General features: G+C 50.0%; 1 protein-coding gene across 6 annotated transcripts in view; it reads right to left on the bottom strand.

Moving 5' to 3' along the window:
* The window catches only part of PXN (paxillin), a 58880-nt gene extending 50086 nt beyond the window's left edge, over positions 1–8794 (bottom strand). For all 6 annotated transcript variants that reach the window (XM_060192966.1, XM_060192967.1, XM_060192969.1 and 3 more), the window contains exon 1: positions 8621–8794. In XM_060192966.1, coding sequence (XP_060048949.1) covers positions 8621–8633 — 13 coding nt within the window. In that variant the 5' untranslated portion in view covers positions 8634–8794. The remainder of the gene's footprint in view (positions 1–8620) is intronic.
* Between the last annotated feature and the right edge of the window lie 9062 nt (positions 8795–17856).

Genomic DNA, 17856 nt, shown 5'->3' with positions numbered 1-17856 from the left:
GGGGGGTGTCTGGATTGACCTGCCAACACCCATGTCCAGTGGAGAAACAATTATAGAAGCCAGAACTCCCACCTCTTCTGCACCCTATAAAGAACTTTGGTCCATACTCCCAGAGGCAAGAAATGTCAGGAAAAGATGACCAGAGGGCTCTGACCTCCAATTCCATCAGGACTCAGAGAAGAGGAAAAAAAAAAAGGAAGGACACTTGGAAGCAGTAATAGGTATACATATGACTTAGGAAGGAAGAGGAAGCAGGGCCAAAGGAAAAAAATGGGCAGAAAATATTGATATAAATACAGATAGCTACAGAAACAATAGTTAGCCCATGCCTGTGACCCTGGGACAACTACTGGAATTTTCAGTGGAGGGAATGGGGACACAGAACTCTGGTGGTGAGAATGATGTGGAATTCTACCCATTACCTTATAAGTTTATAAATCAGTATTAAATTGCTAATCAAACAATTTTGAAAAACCCTTCCTGGCTTCTCACCCAGGCGGTGACCCTTCTAGCCCAGCAGAGCTCGGCCTCACCCTGTCCTGACCCGGGCCCCACTCCCCTCACCACCCCCACAGCGGCTACCACAGATGCTCCCATCTGCCCCCAGGCCTAGACACCCCGGGAACGGTCACAAGGCAAGGCCACTGCAAGAAAAGCAAAGTTTTCAAGTTTTTTTTTCTTCATCTTTTGTTGATGAGGTAGAGCCTGGGCCTCATAATCATACAATTTTACCGCTGCACGCTGCTTTATCCTTTCAATTTTATTTTATTTTGCTACCAAGGGTTCTCACAGGGGTTCAGTGCCTACACAATGAATCCACCACACCACTGCCAGTCGTCATTTCTTCCTTTTCTTTCCCCCCCTTTCTTTTACTGACTAGCATTGAGAGAGGAGGGGAAAGAGAGAAAGAGACACCTGCAGATGGGGACAGGGACTTGAACCTGGGTCCTTATGCATGGTAACGTGTGTATTTAACTAGGTGTGACACCTCCTGGTCCCTCCAGGCTGCTTTTTCACTCAGGGAGAGAAACACGGGTGGTGGAAGGGGCTCCACGATCTAGCACTCTGGTTAAGTGCACATATTACAGTGTGTAAGGACCCGGGTTCAAGCCCCTGGTCCGCTACCTGCAGGGGGAAAGCTTCACAAGTGGTGAAGCAGGACTGCAAGTGTCTCTCTTTCTCTCTCCCTCTCTATCTCCCACACCCCTCTCAATTTCTTTCTGTCTCTATCTAATCATAAATAAGTAAAACTGTCTAAAGAGAGAGACACCAGAGCACCGAAGCTTCCTCCTGTGCCAGGGCACCTCTCATGTGGGGGGCTAACGTCTGGAGATGGCATGGCAGGGCACACTCATGAGGTGAGCTCGCTCTCCTCTCTTTGGCCCTTTCCCCAAGCTTTTATCATGAAATTCTCTAAACATACAGAAAAGTAGAAAGGTCATTACAATGAAGGGCAGGGGGTATAAAGCATAATGGTTATGCAGAGACTCTCATACCTGAGGCTCCAGAGTGCCAGGTTCAATCCCCCACACCACCAGAAGCCAGAGCTGAGCAGCACTCTGGAAAATAATCCATTAGAAGGAACAACACGGGAGTTGAGCGGTAGCACAGCGGATTAGGCACACATGGCACAAAGCGCAAGGAGCGGTGTAAGGATACCGGTTCGAACCCCCGGCTCCCCACCTACAGGGGAGTCGCTTCACAGGCAGTGACGCAGGTCTGCAGGTGTCTGTCTCTCTCTCACCCTCTCTGTCTTCCCCTCCTCTTTCGGTTTCTCTCTGTCCTATCCAACAACAACGACATCAATAACAACAATAATAACTACAAAAATAAAACAACAGGGGCAACAAAAGGGAATATATATTAAAAATAATAATAAAAAAGGAACACCACAGACCTGTCACCTAGATTAAAGGAGCAGCATTTTCACCATGTTACATAAAGATGTGTACATGTCCTCTCTTACATATGCATACATCTATGAATCTATACAGACCTTTTATTATATATTTATTTAACCCCTTTTGTTGCCCTTGTTTAATTGTTGTAGTTATTGTTGTTGTTACTGATGTCGTCATTGTTGGATAGGACAGAGAGAAATGGAGAGAGGAGGGGAAGACAGAGAGGAGGAGAGAAAGACAGCTGCAGACCTACTTCACCGCTTGTGAAGCCATCCCAGGGCCTCGAACCGGGATCCTTATGCTGGTCCTTGCACTTCGAACCATGTGCGCTTAACCTGCTGCACTACCACCCGACTCCCCAAACCCCTTTTTAAAGATGTATTTATGTGGTCCGGGAGGTGGCGCAGTGGATAAAGCACTGGACTCTCAAGCATGAGGTCCTGAGTTCAATCCCCCACAGCACAAGTACCAGAGTGATGTCTGGTTCTTTCTCTCTCTCTCTCCTATATTTCTCATGAATAAATAAATAAAATCTTAAAAAAAAAAAAAAGATAGGGAGTCGGGCGGTAGCATAGCGGGTTAAGTGCACGTGGCACAAGGAACAGAGTAAGGATCCCGGTTCGAGCCCCCGGCTCCCCACCTGCAAAGGAGTCACTTCACAGCCAGTGAAGCTGGTTTGCAGGTGTCTATCTTTCCGTCCCCGTCTTCCTCTCCTCTCTCCATTTCTCTCTGTCCTATCCAACAATGATGATGACATCAATAACAAAAATAATAATAACTGCAACAATAAATAACAAGGGCAACAAAAGGGAATAAATAAATATTTTTTTAAAAAAACAGATGTATTTATTAACATGAATAAGGAAGAGAACCAGAGCGTGACACTAGCTCATGTGGTGTTCAAAATCAAACTAAGAACCTCAGGCTTTTAAATCTGATGCTCTAGCTACTGAGCCACCTCCCGGGTATAGTTTAAACTACACCATTCATTTAAGGCTAAATCACAGACACCATGACAGTTCACTCCTCACTTTCAGCATGAACCTAACAATAAGGTTCTCTCCTAAAACCACAATGCCACAAGCACACAAACCATAAGCAGAAAAAGGCCATCTTAAAGGGAAAGCCTGGCCGCAGGGGCTCCGCCGGCCTGTCTGCCAGGGGCCCCCACCCAAGGCCCCCTGCCTGCAGAGGCCAGCCCGGCCTGCCGGTGAGCAGGCAGCCAGTCAGCTGGAAGACCCACAGCCAAATCTGATCCCAATGGAAAGGACAAAGTGGACCCTGTGAGGCTGTGGAGGGCCCAGCACTATCCCGGATGAGGAGCTTTTCCTCAGACTCCTAACGCCCTCCACCCGTTCCCACAGGGCATCTCACTCTTCGCCTTGAGAGCTGCCTATGACTTCCTCCTCTAGACTTGGGGTAGCTCCAGATGGCAGCCAGAGTGTCTGCGTGGGGTGGCATAGGGGTGCAGAGGCTTCTGATCCCCCGCTCAGGACAGGGAGAGGGGAGAAGAGGGGCCTCAGAGTTCCCAGCAGCTGTGCTGGAAGCTCACAACTCCAGACTTCAGGGTGAACAGATGGCTGGAGAGGTGACGGTGAGGGGGGAGGGAGGCTCTCCACTGAGCAAGAAACATAACCTCAAGTACCTGGTGGCCTGAGTCCCCAAGAGAAACTGAAGGAGGGAGGGACAGCATAATCGTTCTGCCAAAGTATTCCACGCCTGAGGCTCCGAGGTCCCAGGTTCAATCCCTCATGCCACCATAAGGCAGAGCTGGGCAGTGCTCTGGTATAAAGAGATGGGAGAAGCCGGAGCAGACAGGAGCAGACAGCTATGGGAGACTAGACAGGGAATTCAGGGTGTGGAAGATCTTCAGCCTCCCAGAATTAGAAGGTAATCAAACCCACATGCACCCAAGGTCTGACCCTACAGCGTGAACAGAGAGGGCAGCCTAAAGGCCTAGCCCAGCAGCCGCCTCTGGAACCTGGGTGGCCGTGGTAATGGTAGACCCTGAGCCTCCTGCAGTGACGGGACTCAAAAAGACACACATATAAAGCGCTTACAGAGCCTGCACACAGTAAGTGCTCGATAAACATGATGGGCACGAGTTCTGTAAACACTGGGGGGGGGGGGTTTTCTGCAGATGTTCCTAATGAATGCAGACACTGAGACCAGGACCCAGGGTGAGCAGGGAGGGGCTGGCCACCGCTGGGCAAAAGGGACAGCGAACAGCGAGGTGTTCCCTCACTCAGAAGGATGCACAGCCAGCAGCCTGACTGGGGGGGCAGCGGGAGCACGCCCTCTCCCCAGGCTGCCCCTGCCACGGCCCAGCAGCTGGGCGCCCTGACCCCGGCCTCACACACAGAGGCCCCACAGATGGACCAGCCCAAAGTCCAGACTTTCCATGGAAACAAGGAGGCTCCGGAGCCCAGAATGCCCCAGGCAACTCCCCTGCCCCCTAGGCCTGCCCCCACCCCAGGGACAATGAGGTACTGTGTTCCCAACGGCCAAGACGGTCAAGTTGCTGCAAGAAGCCATGTCCAGATGCTGGCGGAGCCCGGACACGGCTGCAGCTGGCTGTGCCCCTTGCAGGCAGACGAAGGCTGGGCCTGGGCCAGACCAGGGAGGGCACCTGGGTACAGAGCACAGGACTTGCAGGAGTGACGTCCCAAGTGTGAACCCCTGACCCCCCCAGCAAGGCATAAGCCACAGTAATGCTCTATCTGGTTCATTCATTCTCTAAATTAATGAATTTTTTTTTTTGCCTCCAGGGTTATCCCTGGGGCTTGGTGCCTGCACTACGAATTCACTACTCCTGGAGGCCATTTTTTCCCATTTTGTTGCCCTTGTTGTTATAGCTGTTGTTTGTTGGATAGGACAGAGAGAAATCAAGAGAGGATTGGAAGTCAGAGAAGGGGAGAGAAAGACAGACACCTGAGGAAGCAATGACAGAAGCCAGACCTTCCACCTTCTGCAACCCATAATGACCCTGGGTCCATGCTCCCAGAGGGATGGAGAATGGGAAAGCTATCATGGGAGGGGGTGGGATATGGAGATTGGGTGGTGGGAATTGTGTGGAGTTGTACCCCTCCTACTCTATGGTTTTGTTAATTAATCCTTTCTTAAATACAAAAAGAAAAAAAGAAAGATAGACACCTACAGACCTGCTTCACCACTTGTGAAGTGACCCCCTGCAGGTGGGAAGCCGGGGAATGGAAGCGGGATCCTTATGCCGGTCCTTGGTCCTTGCGCTTTGCGCCATGTGCGCTTACCCCACTAGAGCTACTGCCTGGCCCCAGTAAGTGAATTCTTTTAAGCCATAAAGTGGCAGATCAAGGACTAAGGGTTGGTCTAGGTTCCAATCCAGCTTCCCACACTAAGCCTCCCTGATTCAGGTTCTGTTTCCACATCTGAAACACAGAGACAAAAACACCTTCCTCAGAGGAGCCATGGTCCCACCTGTCCACATCCTCAAGGCACTGAGAAGGGGGTCGGTCTCTCATCAAGTCCTCCCATCGTAATCCCAGGGCTCTGCATTGAGGGAACTCTGTCCAGGAAAACACCAGCCGGAACCCTGAACGGGGCCAGCTCCCAGCCAAACCAGCATCGGAGCAGTAATGAGAAAAGCCACCAGCAGCCACCCCACAGCACCCGGCCGGCGAGGACACACAGGGGAGGGCAGGACACACGCAGTGTTTATGTTTTCCTGCCCAAAGAGCTGGGAATTTGTGACTTATTAAACAGCACACGGTGAGTCTGTCACCGGCATCTCTGGAGCAGCGAGAGTTCCCCGGCTTTTCTTTTAGACCCCAAAACAATGTCAGAACGGGGACTCATCCCCTGGGGCTGGTGGTGGACTGGTGGTGGACAGCAAACCTCTCCCCTGTTGGGAACCCGGGAGGCTCACAATTGAGCACACTCCCTGGAGAGAAATAAAAACAAGAGTCCAGCCTGACTGGGGGAAACAGCTGACAGGCAGAGGTCATCCAGACAGCTGAGGGGGGCTGAGCAGAGGCGGATTCCTCTCCTCTCCTGCACGCCTCAACCCTCCCAGCCCCACTGCAGCCAGCCAGGCGTGGCGGGGCCCAGGAGCTCAGGCCAAGGAAGTCAGGCAGCCAGGATCCAAACAACCCGGAGCTCAGGCCCAGAGCAAGAGTCAGCAGGAGTTACAGGTGGCCCCATGCAGCCCCTCATCAGAAGCCTCAGGACCCATAAGGGCTGCAGAGCCAGGAGTTTTGTCATTTCTCTGCTGTGCAGCCTCGTACTAGAGAATCAACCTCTCTGAGCAGAGCAGCATTTTTCTCGTTTTTCAAAAAAAGCAGGTAGTACTCGTAGCAGGGGTGCCGAGGGGCTCTTAAAGAAGGTGGCTGTGAGGACTGAACAAGTTGAGAAGGACACCCGTAAATGGCAGCTTCAATTAAGTTGCCTGGCCCTGAGTGGACAGCTGTCCGAGGGCAAGAATTCCACTTCGAGGGCAAACTTGACAAAGGCGTCTTCAGTGCTCAGACAGCCTCAGAACCACAACCATGCTTTAAAAACCCTAGCTCTGCTCCAGCTCCCCAGGGAAAGCACTGAGATCTTAGTTCAGAAGCCATCCATTGTCCAACCTCCTAACAGTTGTTATTTTTATGTGAAAAAAAAAAAAAAGAATACCTGCCCAGAAGCCATGCCAACCTTGAGCGTGTTGGGAAAATGTGAGTGCCAAGTGTGACCCAAAGGCAGAACTATGTTTGGCAGCTACGGCACTCTACAAAACAGACAGGACAGGACGGGTGGGGGAGGCAGCATAATGGTGATGCAAAAAGACTTCCAGGTTTGAGGCTCTGAAGTCCCAAGTTAAATCCCCAGCATCACCATAAACCAGAGCTGAGCAGTGCTCTAGTAAAAAAAATAAAAATAGGGAGTCCGGAGGTAGCGCAGCTGGTTAAGTGCACGTGGTGCAAAGCTCAAGGACCGGTGTGAGGATCCAGGTTCGAGCCCCCGGCTCCCCACCTGCAGGGGAGTCCCTTCACAGGCGGTGAAGCAGGTCTGCAGGTGTCTATCTTTCTCTGCCCCTCTCTGTCTTCCCCTCCTCTCTCCATTTCTCTCTGTCCTATCCAACAATGATGACACCAACAATTATAATTACAACAGCAATAAAAACAACCAGGGCAACAAAAAGGAAATAAATAACTATTAAAAAAATCTTTTAAAAAAGTAAAAAATAAATAAATAATTATTTGATTTAAAAAATTAAGTAATTAATGTTAAAAAAAAGAGACAGGGGCAAACACCATCGGCTCTGTAATCAGGGCACCGATCCTTCAAAGGGAAGCAGTCGAGGTAGGGTCTCCTGCCTGTCCCTGTGAAAGTCCAATTGCTCCAACACAGCCGGCCCTAACTCTTGGCCCAGAGTACTTGGGGGCAGCCCTTGGGTCCTGCCTGACGAATCTTACCCACAGAGCCTGGAGGGTTAGCAGGAGGGACAGAGAAAGCCTCTGTGGACATACAAACCAACAGCACAGTCCAGAGAGTGAAGACAAGGCTCCTACAGAGAGAAGAAACTAAACTATCTTCTCCCCTCCCTGACTCAGAGGCCCTCCAACTCCAAGCTAGAGGGTGAGGAAGACAGAGAGAGAGTCCTCTGACCCCGAGTGTGAGTGTGGTGTGTGTGTGTGTGTGTAGGGGGGATCCTCTCACCCCAACTCAAGGCATTCTAAAACCCTGGCACCCAGGCCCCTGCGTTCAGCGTCTGCTTGCCTTTTTCCCCTGTCCTAATCCGGAATCAAGTCTAAAGTCTGGACTGAAAAGCCTGACTTTGGGAGCTCGGGTAACAGGCAAACAGTCCAGCTCTGTTCTGACCATCCTGTCCTCTTTACCTGCCTGGCTTCCAGCCTCTGCCAGCCAGGGCAAGTTCACAGAAGGCCATACCTGGGGGCCCACTTCCACCGCATTCCCCTGGCACTTCTCCAAGGTCTGGGGCGGGGTGGGGGTTTGGGGGCAGGATCCTGTCTCCCCAGCTGGTCCTGCTGGGATTAGACTGGTCGGTGCTAGGAAAAAGGGAGGGGCTCGCTCCAGTGGAAAGGACTGGTGGGCCCATGAATCGGGGTGACCCGACCTCAAAGGGGGGGGAGGGGCGATGTGGGAGGGGGGCGGTGGCAGGTGAGAAACTTGTCTTTGTGGGGGGTGTGATTATGGGAGGTCCACCCGTAACCTGTGGCTCTGCCTGCTGATACGAGTGCAGGAAGATCGGAGTGGGACAGTCTGTGAAGTGGGGGTGGGGCGGTGGGGGGGTGGGGGCAGGAGGAACAGGCTCCTGAATGTGAAGCTGCAGCTCCTGAGAGGAGGCAGCTGATGAGTGGGTCGGTGCATCTGGGAGGGGGCTGGGTAGGGCAGCGGTCAGGGAAGTGGGGGGTCCCGGAGCTGAGGCGGTGCAGGCAGCGGGGCCGGGCAGGTTGCTGGGGTGCACGCTGGTGCTCGCGGCCGGCTGGGGTGGGTCCCCGCGGCGGGGGTCCGGAGGTGGGGGTGCCGGCGGGGCCCAGGGTTCAGGCCCAGCCCCCGGGGAGCAGCGCCGCGCAGCCGGGCGGGCGGAGACCCGAGTCGGGACCCGGTGGCTGGGGTGGGAGGGGGGTGCGATCCGCCAGCCCCCCCCCGCTCGCTCCCGCCCGGTCCGCGCCGCGCGCCCCCCGCCCCCCGCCGCCGCCGCCGCCTCCCCACCCACCCCCGGCCTCGCGCTCACTCACCGAGGTCGTCCATGGCGGGACCGCGGGCGCCGGGATCCGGCTCGGCGTTGCACTCGCTGCCAGTCCCGCTCCTCGCCGCCCCGCAACTTTTCCGCGGCGAGCCTCAGCCCGGAACGGAGCGCGCCGCCACCGCGCGCGCGCCCGCGCCGCCCCCTCCGCCCGGCCGCCGGAGAGCGCGCGCCCCGCCCCCTCCGAGCTCGCTCCCGCGGGCAGCCTGACCCCGCCCCCCCGACAAGATGGCCCCGCCCCCAGCAGGCCGGGTCCAGACGCGCGGGTTGGCTGGCCCCGCCCCCCGGGAAACTGGCCCCACCCCCGAGGCCGCCCGGGCCGCCGGGCCACGCTGGGCGGGGTGTCGGCGCCCTCTCGCGGTTCTGCGGGCGGGTGGGCGCCTCCCAGGTCTGCAAGCCCGGGGGTCGGTCCCGCCCCCCACAATGTCACATGCCTGACCGTCAGCCTGACAGATGCAACCGCCCGTCTTAACAGCTCAGAGTCTGTCAGTGTCTGTTCATCAGTCATTCATCACAAGTCTGTCTGCGGAGAGTCCGCTTTGTCTGCCTGTCTGTCTGTCTGTCTCCCCGTAGGTCACCCCTATCAGGCCAGGAATTGGAATGGGGGAGGTTTGGAAGAGCTTTCCTGGGGATTCGCCCTGTGGAAACAGTCTTTGGGGCCAGATTCAGTACTTCCAGAGTATTTTCTGTCTTAGCCTACATAAGTCTACACTCGAGTGTAGGAAACTCCAAAGATTTGCGTTTTCATTTTAGACTTTCATTTTCACTGGTATACACTGCATAGAGAATCAAGCCAGCGACCTCCTACGGGCAAGTCCTGAGCTCTAGCCACTGAGCCACCTCCCTGACTTGAATTTTTTCTGTTTTGTTTTTATTTTAATTTTATTAATGACCTAATATTGATTTTTTTTTTGCTTCCCCCCTCCCTTTTGTTGTCCTTGGTTTTTTTATTGTTGATGTAGTTATTAGTGTCGTTGTTGGATAGAACAAAGAGAAATGGAGAAAGGAGGGGAGACAGAGAGGGGAGAGAAAGACAGACACCTGCAGACCTGCTTCACCGCTTGTGAAGCGATTCCCCTGCAGGTGGGGAGCCGGGGGCTCGATCCCGGATCCTTACGCTGGTCCTTGAGCTTCGAGCCACGTGCGCTTAACCCGCTGCGTAGGCTACCGCTGGACTCCCGACTTCTAGGTTTATTCAAGAATCAAACTGAGGTCTCAAGTCCAGGAGAGACTCCAAGCCAGAAACAGTCCTCACATTGTTTTGAGAGATGTGCTCTAAAGGCCGGGTCCTCCAGTGGATATCTCTTATCCATGCGTGTGTGTAACGGGAGGTTGCTGAAAGCATCTAAGGAATTCTACAGCAGAGAAGCATGGTGTGATCGCCACACTGAGGCATGTGAGCAACGACATCTTACTTGTTTTTTCTGTCTGCCCCTTTAACATGTTCTCAGCACAGGGAAGATCACTCTCAGGTTCTTTATCCAGGTCAGGAGGTTTGAGATATGGCCTCTTCACAGAAGCAAATCTTCTGACTTCTAACTTTGGGTTCCCATAAGATAGTCAAGAAAGATGATGCTTCCAGGCTGATTTCCTTGACAAATCGTTGTTTGTGTGTTTGTTGTCATTGCTGGAGCTTCACCAGTCTGGCAGATTTGTTTGTTTCCAGTAGAAACATAGAGAAGAGAGAGATAGCAGAAGAGGACTGGAAAAACAGCGTAACGGTTATGCAAATTACACTCATGCCTGAGGCTCTGAGGTCCCTGGTTCAATTCCTAGCACCACCATCAACCAGAACTGAGCAGTGGTCTGGTGTTTCTCTGTATTACTCTTTCATTAATACATAAATGAAATAAAATAAAATATCTAAAAGAGAGAGAGAGAAATAGAAGGAGAAATACCACAGCTTGGAGACTTACCCCAGTACCATGAGGCCCAAGGTCTTGAAACTGATCAAATGTGCGGCAGAGCAGGCGCCTTCTCAGGTGAACTGTTCTGCCACAGCTGCAATTTTATGTTTGTTATCTTTATTTATTTCTTTATTTATTCCCTTTTGTTGCCATGGTTATTTTATTGTTGCAGTTGTTGTTGCTGTTATTGATGTCATCATTGTTGGATAGGACGGAGAGAAATGGAGAGAGGAGGGGAAGACAGAGAGGGGAGAGAAAGATAGACACCCGCAGACCTGCCTCACCCTCTGTGAAGGGACTCCCCTGCAGGTGGGGAGCCGGGGGCTCAAATTGGGATCCTTATGCCCATCCTTGCGCTTTGTGCCACCTGTGCTTATCCCGCTGTGCTACCGCCGACTCCCTATCTTTTACTTTTTAAGGAGAGAGACAGAAACAGAGGGTAGAGGAGAGACACCAGTGGCAGAGCAGTGCTGAGGTGCCTATCTCCCTCTCTCTTTTTCATTGTTTTTATTTAATAGGATAGAGAGAAGTAAAGAGGGGAGGGAAGATAGATAGGCAGCGAGACATAGAGATACTAGACCCGCTTCACCGCTTGTGAAGCATCCCGCCTACAGGTGGGAGCAGGGGCTCCAACCTGGATCCTCAAACATTAGTAACTTGTGCTCTCAACAGGGCACACCACCATCTGCCCTGCCCCTCTCTCTCCTTCTCTCTTTTAATTCTTATTTATTTATTTATTATTGGATAACAACAGATAAATTGAGAGGGGAAGTGAAGAGAGAGAGACCTGCAGCCCTACTTCACCACTCCTGAAGCTTTCCCCCTGCAGGTGGGGACCAGGGACTTGAACCTGGATCCTTGCAAACTGTGCTTAACCAGGTGTGCCAACCCTATCCCCTCTCTATCTCCCTCTTTGCTCTCAGTCTCTCTCTCTCTCTCTCTAGTCAAATAAATAATCTAAAACAATAGATATGCAAATAAACCTAAGTCTGTAAACAACCCCAAATGTCCATTAAATACAAAGGAATAGTGTGCAGCCACTTGAGAGAGGAAGTTCACTGTGTACTGATATGAGAACAAGAGCAAACCAGAACCCTGTGGGGCTAGGTTTCGTTTGTGAGAAAATGTGACAGACAGTATATTTGGGTATGAAAAGTTTGCACACGGGAGTCGGGCGGTCGCGAAGCGGGTTCAGCGCAGGTGGCGCCAAGCTCAAGGACTGGCGTAAGGATCCCGGTTCGAGCCCCCGGCTCCCCACCTGCAGGGGAGTCGCTTCACAGGCGTTAAAGCAGGTCTACAGGTGTCTGTCTTTCTCTCCCCCTCTGTCTTCCCCTCCTCTCTTGATTTCTCTCTGTCCTATCCAGCAACGATGACATCAGTAACAACAACAATAATAACTACAGCAACAATAAAAAACCAAGGGCAACAAAAGGGGAAAATTTTTTTTTAAAGTTTGCACACTACCTGCTTGGACTTCTCAGAAAGAATACAGAGCTCCAGGGGTCCCTAGCAGGGGTGAGGAGGTGGGAGCAGGGTGTGGTTGGAGGTCGGGGAGGGGGAAGCTTTTGACTCTGGCTTTTGAAATGCATGTTCAGTTTTAACCATCAGCACAGCTTTAAAAGTTAAATACAGGGAGTCGGGCGGTGGCGCAGTGGGTTAAGCGCACGTGGCGCAAAGCGCAGGGACCGACGTAAGGATCCCGGTTCGAGCCCCCGGCTCCCCACCTGCAGGGGAGTCGCTTCACAGGCGGTGAAGCAGGTCTGCAGGTGTCTATCTTTCTCTCCTCCTCTCTGTCTTCCCCTCCTCTCTCCATTTCTCTCTGTCCTATCCAACAACAAAAGCAACATCAACAATGGCAATAATAACCGCAACGAGGCTGCAACAACTAGGGCAACAAAAAGGGGGAAAAATGGCCTCCAGGAGCGGTGGATTCATGGTGCAGGCACCGAGCCCAGCAATAACCCTGGAGGAAAAAAAAAAAAAAAAGTTAAATACAGTTGCCAGGGAGACAACATGATGGTTAAGCAAAAAGATTTTCACACCTAAGGCTCTGGTATAAGCCCCAGCACCACCAAAACCAGAACTGAGTAGTGCTCTGACCACTTCATTGAAGGGAAAAACAAGCAAACAAACAAAAATTTAGACATGTGCAAGGCCAGTGAAATAGCTCAATAAATATAAACACTTGGGGGAGAGGGTGCACATGTTAGAGTGCACAAGGACCCAGGTTTGAGTCCCCATCCTTAGCTGCAGGGAGAAAGCTTTGCTAGAGGTGAAGCAGTGCTGCAGGTCTCACTTCCTCGCTATCTTCCCCTTCCCTTTCGATTTCTGATTGCCTCTATCCAATAAATAAATAAAATATAATTTTAAAATAATAAAAATAAAATAAGCCCCCAGCTCCCCACCTGCAGGGGAGTCACTTCACAGGCGGTGAAGCAGGTCTGCAGGTGTCTTTCTCTCCCCCTCTCTGTCTTCCCCTCCTCTCTCCATTTCTCTGTCCTATTCAACAACAGCGACATCTATAATCACTACAACAATAAAACAGGGGCAACTGGGCAGGGGTAGATAGCAAAATGGTTATGCAAAGAGACTCTCATGCCTGAGGCTCTAAAGTCCCAGGTTCAACCCCCTGCACTACCATAAGCCAGAGCTGAGCAGTGCTCTGATAAAGGAAAAAAAAAAAAAAAAAGGGCAACAAAAGGGAATAAATAAATAAATATTTAAAAATAAATAAAAAATTAAAAATTTGAGGGTTAAAAAAAAACAGAAAAACTTGCGGGTGAGGGGAAATAGCATAATGGTTATGCAAACAGACTATCATGCCTAAGGCTCCAAAGTTCCAGATTCAGTCCCCCGTACCACCATAAAACAGAGCTGAGCAGTACTCTGGTAAAGATAAATAAATAATAATAGTGGTCTGGGAGGTGGGGCAGTGGCTAAGGCACTAGACTCTCAAGCATGAGATCTTGAGTTCAATCCCCAGCAGCGCATATGCCAGAGTGATGTCTGGTTCTTCCTCTCTCTCTCTCTCTCTCTCCTACCTTTCTCATTAATAAATAAATAAAATCTTTAAAAATAAATAAATAAAAATAAAAAAATAAAGAATACTAGTAATAAAATAAAAACCTGGACAGTGTGCTGGCTTCCAGTGTGTATAACCGAAGTTCAAGCCTGGCCCCCACTGCATTGAAAGAAGCTTCAGTGCTGTGGTCTTCTGTTTGTGTTCCTTCTCTCTCTTATATAATTTTTTTTAAATTTTATTAATGGGGTTTCAGTGGTAGTGCAATGAGTTAAGTGCATGTGGCGTAATCCGGGAGGTGGCACAGTGGATAAAGCATCAGATTCTCAAGCGTGACGGTCCTTCAATCCCTGGCAGCACATGTACCAGAGTGATGTCTGGTTCTTTCTCTCTCCTCCTATGTTTCTCATGAATAAATAAATAAATAAAATCTTAAAAAAAAAAAAAGCTCAAGGGGAGTCGGGCTGTAGCACAGCGGGTTAAGCGCAGGTGGCGCAAAGCACAAGGACCGGCACAAGGATCCTGGTTCGAACCCCGGCTCCCCACCTACAGGGGAGTCCCTTCACAAGCGGTGAAGCAGGTCTGCAGGTGTCTGTCTTTCTCTCCCCCTCTGTCTTCCTCTCCTCTCTCCATTTCTCTCTGTCCTATCCAACAACAATGACATCAGTAACAACAACAATAATAACTACAACAATAAAACAACAAGGGCAACAAAAGGGAATAAATAAATAAATATTTTTTTAAAAAAAGCTCAAGTGGCGCAAGGACCGGTGTTAGGATCCGGGTTCAAGCCCCAGGCTCCCCACCTGCAGTGGAGTTGCTTCACAGGTGGTGAAACAGGTCTGCAGGTGTCTATCTTTCTCTCCCCCTCTCTGTCTTCCCCTCTTCTCTCTATTTCTCTCTGTCTTATCCAACAATGACATCAATAACAATAATAACCACAACAATGATAAAACAACCAGGGCAACAAAAGGGGAAAAAAAAATAGTGGTCCGGGAAGTGACGCAGTGGCTAAGGCACTAGATTCTCAAGCATAAGGTCCCAAGTTCAATCCCTGGCATCACATGTACCAGAGTGATGTCTGGTTCTTTTCTTCTCTCTCCTATCTTTCTCATTAATAAATAAATTTTAAAAAAAAAAAAAAAAAAGGGGGGGAGAATAGCCTCCAGGAGCAGTGGGTTAATAGTGCAGGCACCGAACCCCAGTAATAACCCTGGAGGCAATATATAATTAACTTAATGAGAGAAATACAACGAGAGGCTGAGACCAGAGCATTGCTCAGCTATGGTTTATGATGGTATTGGAAATTAAACCTGGGAATTCAGAACCTCAGGTATTAAGGTCTTTTGCAAAACCATTATGGGGTCTTTCCAGCCCATAATTTTTTTTTTTTAATATTTTTGGGTCAGGCAGTGGCACACCTGGTTAAGTGCTCACATTACAATGTGCAAGGACCCAGGTTTAAGCCCCTGGTCCCCCATGTGCAAGGGGAAAGCCTCACAAGTGGTGAAGCAGGCCTATAGGTGTCTCTCTGTCTCTCTCCCTCTCTAGCTCCCCTTCCCCTCTCAGTTTCTCTCTGTCTTTATCCATTAATAAATTAAGAAACACATTTTAAAAATTATCTTTATTTATTGGATACAGACAGTCAGAAATCAGGAGGGAAGGGGAGATAGAGAGGGACAGAGACAGAGAGACCCCTGCAACTCTGCTTCACCACTCGTGAAGATTTCACCCTGCAGGTGAGGACCAGGGTTCCAACCCAGATCCTTTTGCACTGTAATGTGTGCGCTCAACCAGGTGCGCTACCACACGGCCCCTTAATAAACATTGTTTTAAATATATATATTTAAATTTATTTTATTTATTCCCTTTTGTTGTCCTTGTTGTATTGTTGTCGTTATTATTGTCATCGTTGTTGGATAGGACAGAGAGAAATGGAGAGAGGAGGGGAAGACAGAGAGGGGGAGAGAAAGACAGACACCTGCAGACCTGCTTCACCACTTGTGAAGCGACTCCCCTGCAGCTGGGGAGCCAGGGCTCGAGCTGGGATCCTTCCACTGGTTCTTGCGCTTTGCGCCACCTGCGCTTAACCCACTGCACTACCGCCCAACTCCCCCCCAAATATATATATTTATATTTATTCATATATATTTGTTTTTGTTTTGTTTTTTATTGTTGTAGTTATTGATGTCGTCATTGTTGGGTAGGACAGAGAGAAATGGAGAGAAGAGGGGAAGACAGAGAGGGGGAGAGAAAGACAGACACCTGCAGATCTGCTTCACTGCTTATGAAGCGACTCCCCTGCAGGTGGGGAGCTGGGGCTTGAACCTGGAACCTTGCGCAGGTCCTTGCGCTTCGTGCCACCTGTGCTTAAACCGCTGGGCTACCACCCAATTCCCCCAAAATATATTTTTAATTATCTTTATTTATTGTACAAAGACAGCTAGAAATTGAGAGGGGTGGTCCGGGAGATGGTGCAGTGGATATAGCACTGGATTCTCAATCATGAGGTCCCGAGTTCGATCCCTGGCAGCACACATACCAGAGTGATGTCTGGTTCTTTCTCTCCTCCTAACTCTCTCATGAATAAATAAAATTTAAAAAAAAAAGAAAAAAGAAGTTGAGAGGGAAGGGGGAGACAGAGAAGGAGAGAGACAAAGGGGATGTGGGTGGTGGTGCACCTGGTTGAGCGCACATGTTACAGTGTGCAAGGACTTGGGATAGAGCCCCTAGTCCCCACCTGCAGGGGGAAAGCTTTACAAGTGGTGAAGCTGGGTTGCAGGTGTCTCTCTGCCTCTTTCCTTCTCTATCACTCCCTTCTCTCTCAATTTCTGGCTGTCTCTATCCAATAAATAAATAAAGATAATAAAAATTAAAAGGGGGGAGAAAGACAGAGAGACACCTGCAGCACTGCTTCACCACTCATGAAGCTTTCCCCCTGCAGGTGGGGACCAAAGATTTGAACCTGGGTCCTTGCTCATTGTAATATGTGTGTGCTCAACCAGGTGTGCCACCACTCAGCCCCTCCCCTGCCCATAATTTATATATATATATATATTTTTTTTTTTTTTTTTACCAGAACTGCTCAGTTCTGGTTTAGATGATGCTAGGGACTGAATCTGGGACCTAGTAGCCTCAATCTTTTGTACAACCATTATTTTATTTCCCCAGCCTTTCTTCTGCCTCTCTATATCCATATAACAATAACAACAGGACCTTTTTTTTTTTTTTTTTACCTCCAGGGTTATTGCTGGGGCTCGGTGCCTGCACCATGAATCCACTGCTCCTGAAGGCCATTTTTCCCATTTTGTTGCCCTAGTTGTTACCCTTGTCATTGTCATTAAAATTATTATTGTCATTGCTGTTATTGTTGGATAGAACAGAGAGAAATCGAGAGAGGAGGGGAGGCAGAGACAGTGAGAGGAAGACAGACACCAGCAGACCTGCTTCACTGAAGGTGAAGTGACCCACCTGCGGGTGGGGAGCAGTGGGCTTGAACTGGGGGGATCCTTAGGCCGGTCCTTGCACTTTGTGCCATGTGCGCTTAACGTGCTGCGTACTACCACCTGACCCCCACATTATTTATTTACTTATTTTAATTTTCCCTTTTATTGCCCTTGTTGTTTTATTGTTGTAGTTATTGTTGTTGTTATTGATGTTGTCATTGTTAGATAGGACAGAGAGAAATGGAGAGAGGAGGGGAAGACAGAGAGGGGGAGAGAAAGAGAGACACCTGCAGACCTGCTTCACCGCCTGTGAAGCGACTCCCCTGCAGGTGGGGAGCCAGGGGCTCCAACCTGGATCCTGATGCCTTTCCTTGTGCTTTGCGCCATATGTGCTTAACCCACTGCGCTACCGCCCGACTGACTCCCTATTTATTTATTTTTTACCAGAGCACTGCTCAGCTCTGGTTTATGGTGGGGCAGGGGAATGAACGTGGGACTTTGGAGCCTCAGGCATGAGAGTCTCTTTGCATAACCATTATGCTATTTACTCCCACGCTATAACATATATATATATATATATATATATGTATATATATATATTTTACATATATATTTTTTAAGGATACAGTGCAGAGGTTAACTCAGAAGGAGTGGTTCATATGTGACTTGGGCAATTTCCTGACCTGAGGTTTGGAAAGCCAGAGGCAGTGGGGAGGGCATTTCAGGAGGAGGGCTGGTATTCAGAAAGGTATGCAGAGAGCCCCAGGACAGGCGCAGCAAGAAAGGAGGGGTCCTTTTTGCCACTTATCTCCAGGCAGAACCGGAGGTTCAGGGCTGGGTCCCAGCAAGCCCTTCT

Source organism: Erinaceus europaeus, chromosome 6, assembly GCF_950295315.1.
Source record: "Erinaceus europaeus chromosome 6, mEriEur2.1, whole genome shotgun sequence".
Taxonomy (NCBI): Eukaryota; Metazoa; Chordata; class Mammalia; order Eulipotyphla; family Erinaceidae; genus Erinaceus; species Erinaceus europaeus.
The sequence above is the reverse complement of the archived record's forward strand: the minus strand, read 5'-3'. Positions and strand labels throughout refer to the sequence as shown.